Here is a 7,369-nt window from a genome sequence, read left to right as displayed (position 1 = left end):
TTTAGTTGCAATTTATGTCCAGTATCATCTCATTAATTCACAGTAATACCTGAGATGACCTCATTGATCAGCCATATCATTCAAATAGTAAGCAAGACTAAGCAAGAAAATCTCATTTAATTTAATTTATGCTTGAACACTTGATTTTCTCTTGTTCAAAAATCTGGTAAAGTTCCTATATTTTCAAAACATATACTATTCCTCAATTATATGAATTTCAGCTTAATGTCCTACTCTGGAAACCTTGAAAACACTAGTAAATGTTGACCTTGCCTTAAGAGATTCACAGATAATTAATCTCTACCGCACTGTGAAAATTTCTGTTTGTAGAAGGATTTCAGTGATATTTTGTGCAGTATATTTCAGATTTATGTTCAAAATTTCATTTACATTTAACAATTCTATCCACCTTCTACGCCTAAAATCAAATAAATAACTAGAAGCAGCTAAATATTTCAGATACATTTCAGTGGTAGGCAACTACAGTAGTACCTAAGCCAACTGGCTTCAACTGCCTTCTATTATTAAGTAAACTAGAGACAGGTAGTAAACATGTCTAAATTAATCAAAAGGTAGGATCAGTTCTGATTAACCTCAGATCACACCAAATGACCAGTTTAAATGCCCTTGCAAAGATTAAGAGGTATGAGGAATAGAAAAAGTTTCTGTTCTTTTCTATCTAAACTGTCTATTATTATATTTTTTTCGATTTGCATTTGAATATAAAATTAGCATTAAATCTCATGTTTTTAACCACCTGCAATGGCCCTTAGCTGAGCATGTGCCTAACGACATGTACTAATTTGATACATACTTTAATTGATTTCTTCAATCAAGTTTGGACTAACTCCAGTCTGTACACAGTTCAAGCTGGGATACTGACTAGTTCCATTATTTTGATGAAAACCTCCCAGGTGATTCTGGTTCTTCGCCTTTTAGGTATTACTTTTTTAAAACAATGAGCACAGTTATAAAAAAGTCATGGTGAGGAACACAAAAGCCCATGGAGAGCATATGTAGGTCAGGTAATAAGAATAGCAAAGATTATGGATTAGAAACTGCCTAAGACATATGAATGATGATGTGCAACTAATCAGGGCAATAACAATTATATATTTACACAGCAACAGTTTGGTTCTTTGCATTAGCACAACTAAGGCTTCTGGCTTTAAGAAGAGGGAAGAAAATGAGTAAATCGTCAATTAGAAATAATGTTTTGTCATAAATATTTATAACCCACAGAAAACAATTGTATGAATCTCAAGTACTGAGTTAATTAGTTATAAATTGCTTTCTAGGTGTATTAGCATAATCCTTCTTGAGAGGCTTTGGCTTTCAGTAAGTTGATATTAATTTATTTGGGTTATAAGCAACGCAATGGAAAAAAAAAAACAAAAAACAAAACAACAATTCTAAGCCCATTCAGTCAGTGTGAGAGGTTTCCTTCTTGTTCCACTCCTTAGGTCTACCCTCAAGGTTACTTTCTTGTAAATGATAGTTCTTTTGTTTCAACTTTAAAACTTAATACTATTAAGTATGAAATATAACCTAACATGTCCACATCACTTAGAAAGATATGCATGACAAATTTGAAGGGAGTTTCCAAATCCCAGGTTATTCACAGACTCTTTTTTTAACCAAATAACACTTACAATAAAACAATCAGAAACATCTGTAGGTTGCAAGTCCCAGATCTTTATTTATAAAGCAATAAATATTAGAAGCACAAATAAATTGCATAAGTGTGTAAACAAACTGTACAATGACGGAGGAGTTCAGGAAGGGTTGCCAGAAGACTCCAAGAAGCATACTGTCATCATCCTGAGTGGGAAGTAAATGTAGGGAAAAGTGCTTAGAAGCACTTGCGGTGGACAATGGATGGACCAGCTTCATCATACTCCTGTTTGCTGATCCACATTTGCTGGAAAGTGGACAAGGATGCTAGAATGGAGCCACCAATCCAGACAGAGTACTTGCGTTCAGGTGGAGCAATGATCTAGGATGAAGAGAAAAAGCAAAATCCTACGTTAACAGTTACATTCCTGCACAACTAATCCAAATCATCAACACACCAAACAGCTAGGAGTTTTTTCAAGTAAGAATGTATGGTAACTTACTGGTCTTCAGCAGCTGGTAACGTAATATTCTTTAAGTAAATCTACAGATCAATTTTCCTGATTTGTAACAATTGATTCTTATTAATGTCATTATGTTAATTAATGACAATACATCTTATTTGCCCATCAGCTGATGGTCTCATTTATGAGTTGTTACTATATCCCAATTTAATGACATGGACATTTTCCCCCACCTTATTCATATTTTATAGTAGAGTCAAAGTCCTCACCTTGATTTTCATTGTGCTAGGAGCAAGTGCAGTGATTTCTTTCTGCATGCGATCAGCAATACCAGGGTACATTGTTGTACCACCTGAGAGGACGTTGTTAGCATACAGATCCTTACGAATATCAATATCACACTTCATGATGCTGTTGTAGGTAGTTTCATGAATACCAGCAGATTCCATACCTTGAGAAAAAAGAAGCTGATCAGTATATCATACAAGAGGTCTTTGTGAAAAGGTCACTATAAATATGAAGTTTTATTGTTTTGTTCTACAATTGCTTACTGATTACCAGTTGTACAGAAAAATACAAAAAAAAAGAAAAAAAAACCCAAACAAACCCAAAGCTATAGGACAAGCTTAGAAAACTAGTATTTTTGTTAGAAAAGCTAAGAATCATAATGCATGTACAAAGAAAAGACAAGACCTACAATAAGAGAAGAGTTAGACACATAAGATAAACTCACTTATTGTGAGTCTATGCCATTTATAAACACAAAGGCAAGACCAAGACATGGATGAAGATGTTACTATTTGGCGATAAGTAAAAAGAAACCAGAAGCAAATGTTCATAGGTTGCATTCCAATTTATAATTTTAACAGGTGCTTCCTGAAAGAACTGACACTAAATCCACAGTAACACATCAGCTGATGAACAACTGCATTTGTTGCTTGGGGCTTAGATTATAAGCATTTGCTGTTATCCGTCAGCTGCATCTACACACAGCAAAACCAGCCATCTTGTCCACAGCAAGATTTAATTTCAGTGTATGTAAATATACACTTCTTCCTTACATCTTTTTCTCTCCCACACACTTTTATTTCTTCATGGAACCAGATAGTGTTTGAAGTAGTGAAGAGTATAGGTGGTACAAATACATCACTGAAAGCTGTTCTTGACATTGGTGACTTGACAATATTGTCAGTGTATATTCCACCACTAAAAATTGTGAACTTAAAAGCTGGCCTAGAAGTAGCAACAGGAGTCCGGAGCTCAGCTAATTACCAGCTAGTAATCACATTAAGCACAGCTAACAGGGAGAAGAGAATCAAACTCCCTATTTATATTTGATTTTGTGCAAAATGTAGATAAACAGGAAGAGGAGTGGGACACCTTCTAGAACTTCTGATTCATTTGCACCTCCTACTGAAAGAAGAATTTCCTGAAAGCACTTACCAATAAAGGATGGCTGGAATAAGGTTTCAGGGCAGCGGAAACGTTCGTTACCAATTGTGATCACTTGACCATCAGGCAATTCATAGCTCTTCTCCAGGGAGGATGATGAAGCAGCTGTGGCCATTTCATTCTCAAAATCCAGTGCAACATAGCACAATTTCTCTTTGATGTCACGAACAATCTCACGTTCAGCTGCAGGTACAGAGAAATCAAATCAAGTTTTGGAGAAGCAAAATACTAGGGAAAGATGGGTTAAGGGAGACATGAGGATATTCAGAAGAGGTCAAGCTGAAGGACTGACCTGTTGTCACAAAGGAATAGCCACGCTCTGTGAGGATCTTCATGAGGTAGTCGGTCAGATCCCTGCCAGCCAGATCCAGGCGCATGATAGCATGAGGCAAAGCATACCCTTCATAAATGGGCACATTGTGGGTGACTCCATCACCGGAGTCAAGAACAATACCTGAAAGAGAAATGCCAGAAACCAGTTGGAATCACCTAATAAACCTTACAACACAGCAGTACCACAGACAACAGAACATTTTCAGGTAGTATAAAGCAGCGTGGTTCTATTTTAGCCAGCTACCAACATGCAGGTCTTGCCAACTCCTTCCGACATTCCCGTTTGGTCAAACAATCCCCACAAAAAACTGTCCCGTACAGACTTTTAATGAATCCATATGAATAGCCTTCCAATGCTACACTGAGCAGGAAGTGTACTGATGTAATTATGGCCTTGATCCAGTAAAGGGCAACTCTTAAGCCCAATTTAAACTCAAACTGGTGTAATACTTGTGTTAACTGCAGTGATGTCTCCTTGTTTGCATCATGACAAGCAGCAGGAAAATCAGTTCCTTAGTGCCTTTCTTTTAAACCAATGCAGACAAATTCATATAGTTCCATCCACAAACTAGCTTTTCTGCTAGTCAGTTACCTTTAATAAGCATAATCTTAAAAAAAAAATAAGCCAACAGAGTAGTTTTCTGTAAACTGGAATGCTGTTTTGTATGTTTGTCTATGTGTGTGTCTTTGGAGTGGGAAGGAGAAAGGGTTTGTGGGTCCTGAAAGGAAAGAAGTCTATTTTACCTGTGGTACGACCGGAGGCATACAGGGACAGGACAGCCTGGATTGCCACGTACATAGCAGGTACATTGAAGGTCTCAAACATTATCTGGGTCATCTTTTCACGATTAGCTTTAGGGTTCAAGGGTGCTTCTGTGAGCAAGGTGGGGTGCTCCTCAGGGGCCACACGGAGTTCATTGTAGAAAGTATGGTGCCAAATCTTTTCCATATCATCCCAATTGGTGATGATGCCATGTTCAATGGGATATTTCAAAGTAAGGATACCTCTTTTGCTCTGTGCTTCATCACCCACATAGGAATCTTTTTGACCCATACCAACCATAACACCCTAAAAGAACAAAATACAGGAACACATGACTTGAGAAAGAGAACATCACAGAACTAGATTTACACCTCGGTCGACTATTCTATTTTCCAGAAAGGTACAAGCAGTAATGCCACTAAAAGGTTGTTAAAGTTGTTTATTAAAATATTAACTCAATAGATCTTGAAGCTCTCTCGTGAAATTAATTTTCCTTTAATCAGATCAAAGGACTTCTCCCACTTTTTTTTTTTTTTTTTTTTTTTTTTTTTAATATATATCCTTCATTTTCAATTACCTCTTTCTGGACCAAAGTTCAATTGATAGTGAAAAGCATGATAAGCTTTTTTGTCACAGCAATTATAGGAGAAAAAGCCTTGTGTTTTCTGTGTTTTGAACAAATTGTGAGAAAATACAAGGAGAATGAAATAGGACCCCAGAAAAAGAGGCTTAGAAGGTGGTAAGAAGGCAGAGACAGACAAAAGCAGCAGAGGAAACGCAAGGGCTTTATATGTGGGACACTGGGTTGGATGGGTGGGATGAGTTCAGCCTATGGAGATGCCTTTGAACCAATACCAGAAGCATGTCTAGCTATCGGAATGGTGTGGGCAGCAGCTCTGGAGGAAAAAGCGTTTCCTATCTCATTATGGGAGAGAGGAGGGATACTGGTGAATTGCAAAGAACTGGTACAAGGGGTGACAGTGACAGAGATAAGACGGCGAGTCAAAGAGGGAAATGTAAGGAAGCAGCACAGACAACAGAAAAGGTGTCAGTAGGGTACAAGCGAAGAGAAGGCTGGGGTGGCAGGAGAAGAACAGAATTAAGGAGTGAGGCTGACTCCTGATGGAGCCTGGTTCTGTTCTTGGGCAGGAATTTACCTGGTGCCTGGGGCGGCCAACGATGGATGGGAACACAGCCCTGGGGGCATCATCCCCAGCAAAGCCCGCCTTGACCAGCCCTGAGCCGTTGTCGCACACCAGCGCGGTGGTCTCCTCGTCGTCACACATCTTGGCTGATAGGCACGGACCTGCAAGACAACGCGGCAGTGCATACAGACCCCTGCGGGAACGCAGGGCACCTGCCGGGTACACAGGAGACGAGTGGCTCGGAGGGTCCCGGCAGGTCCCGCGGGGTTCGGCCACGCTCGGGCATGGCTTCCGACGGGAGCCGTCGGCAGCTGCCTTCGCGCTTCAAAAGGCACCCAGAACTCTAACTTAGGGCATCACTAGCGGAACCATCAGGGCACGGATCAAAATGGATGAGCGAAATGGTATCTCAGAGTCTGCCGAGCGCACTCTGCCACCGGCAGGGCACAGCGCCCCGTCGAGCCGCAGCCACTCCCGAGGGGTGGAGAAGGGCAGAGGGAGGTGTCCCCGTCCCCGTGCTCGCGGCAGGAGCAGGCAGAGCGCCTGTAACACCCGCACAAGCTGAGCCGAGCAGTGCCTCCCGTCGGTGCTCCCCATCCATTCTTCTCTCTTTCCATCCCTTCCGTCCCTCCTTAAAGCACCACTCACCGGAGCAGCGCAGACAGCGAGCGGTTACTGAGGAGCGCCGGGGTGCCGGCGGGGCAAGAAGCTGCCGCTTTATAGCCTGCGGCGGGGCCAGGCGGGCCGCGGGCCGGGGCAGCCACCTTCTCCTTATTTGGCCGGCTCGGCGCCATGCCGGCGCAGCGCGGCCATGAATGGCGCAAGGCGCGGCGCGGCTGCCCGGCCATCTAAGGCAGGTGCGGAGCGGCGCTGTCCCGCCGCCGCATGGCCAAATAGGGAGCCCCCGGACGACGTGGTGGGAGGGAAGGCTTGGAGCTGTCCTGAGGCCCCCCATGGTCAGTCCTAGGCAGCGTGAGCCACCGTGCGTGGCCCCAGGTACCGGGGATCTGCCCGTCCCGGATGGCTCCTCACCGCGGGGCGTCGAAACCGAGGCACTGAGACATGGTGTAGGTGGCGGAGGACGTCGCTGGGTGTCCTTTCCCCCTCTTCTCGTTTTTGTTTCCAGCAAATACAAAAATCCAGTCTATCACCTGTGTAGTCAGTGACCCATGAGGCTCTTTTGGAAGCAGCAACGGAGGCGTCCCTGCTGCGCGTGGACAGCATCTGCACTGCCGCAGGAAGGAGCATTGCATGCCTAACTTCTTTTAAACTTTGATTAGCACATGCGGACCACAATGGGGCTCCTCTCTAATTTGGCTGACAACATCTACAGCACAAAACGGGAGCTGTTCCTTCACATTTATACATATACTGAAACCCCCCATTTTTGCTCTTTTAATGCACACTGGGTCGGTAATGCATAGTGATATGCATAAGGCAGAGGAGAAGAGATGGAGATAGCTCAGACAAAAAAAAAAAAAAAAAAAAAAAAAAAAAAAAAGTGTTATTAATGTAGTGTGGCAGTTGTTTTCCTGCTCAGTTGTTGCACGCTGATAATTTGTTCCAACACTGGAACCCAGAAAATCCATCTAACTTAT

The 7,369-nt window shown here is 42.3% G+C and overlaps 1 protein-coding gene across 1 annotated transcript; it reads right to left on the bottom strand.

The window, feature by feature from the left end:
* Positions 1–1,675: 1,675 nt before the first annotated feature.
* ACTC1 (actin alpha cardiac muscle 1) lies at positions 1,676–6,530 on the bottom strand. The gene is made up of 7 exons (XM_052693916.1): positions 6,420–6,530; positions 5,784–5,932; positions 4,608–4,932; positions 3,823–3,984; positions 3,522–3,713; positions 2,348–2,529; positions 1,676–1,996 (listed from the first exon to the last, which is right to left on the bottom strand). The coding sequence occupies exons 2-7, from the start codon at positions 5,910–5,912 to the stop codon at positions 1,853–1,855; spliced, it is 1,134 nt and encodes a 377-aa protein (XP_052549876.1). The 5' UTR covers positions 5,913–5,932; positions 6,420–6,530; the 3' UTR covers positions 1,676–1,852.
* Positions 6,531–7,369: the final 839 nt, after the last annotated feature.

This window comes from Tympanuchus pallidicinctus, unplaced genomic scaffold (assembly GCF_026119805.1).
Source record: "Tympanuchus pallidicinctus isolate F22 unplaced genomic scaffold, pur_lepc_1.0 scaffold3, whole genome shotgun sequence".
Taxonomy (NCBI): domain Eukaryota; kingdom Metazoa; phylum Chordata; class Aves; order Galliformes; family Phasianidae; genus Tympanuchus; species Tympanuchus pallidicinctus.
The sequence above is the reverse complement of the archived record's forward strand: the minus strand, read 5'-3'. Positions and strand labels throughout refer to the sequence as shown.

What these genes read in the sequence shown, in the direction of transcription:
- ACTC1 (XM_052693916.1), bottom strand. Translation starts at nt 5,912, where the DNA reads ATGTGTGACGACGAGGAGACCACCGCGCTGGTGTGCGACAACGGCTCA. An exon ending in ATTCCAGCCATCCTTTATTG is followed by an intron (nt 2,530 to 3,521) that starts GTAAGTGCTTTC and finishes TTTTTTCTCAAG; the next exon opens with GTATGGAATCTGCTGGTATT. An exon ending in CTAGCACAATGAAAATCAAG is followed by an intron (nt 1,997 to 2,347) that starts GTGAGGACTTTG and finishes TCTTCATCCTAG; the next exon opens with ATCATTGCTCCACCTGAACG.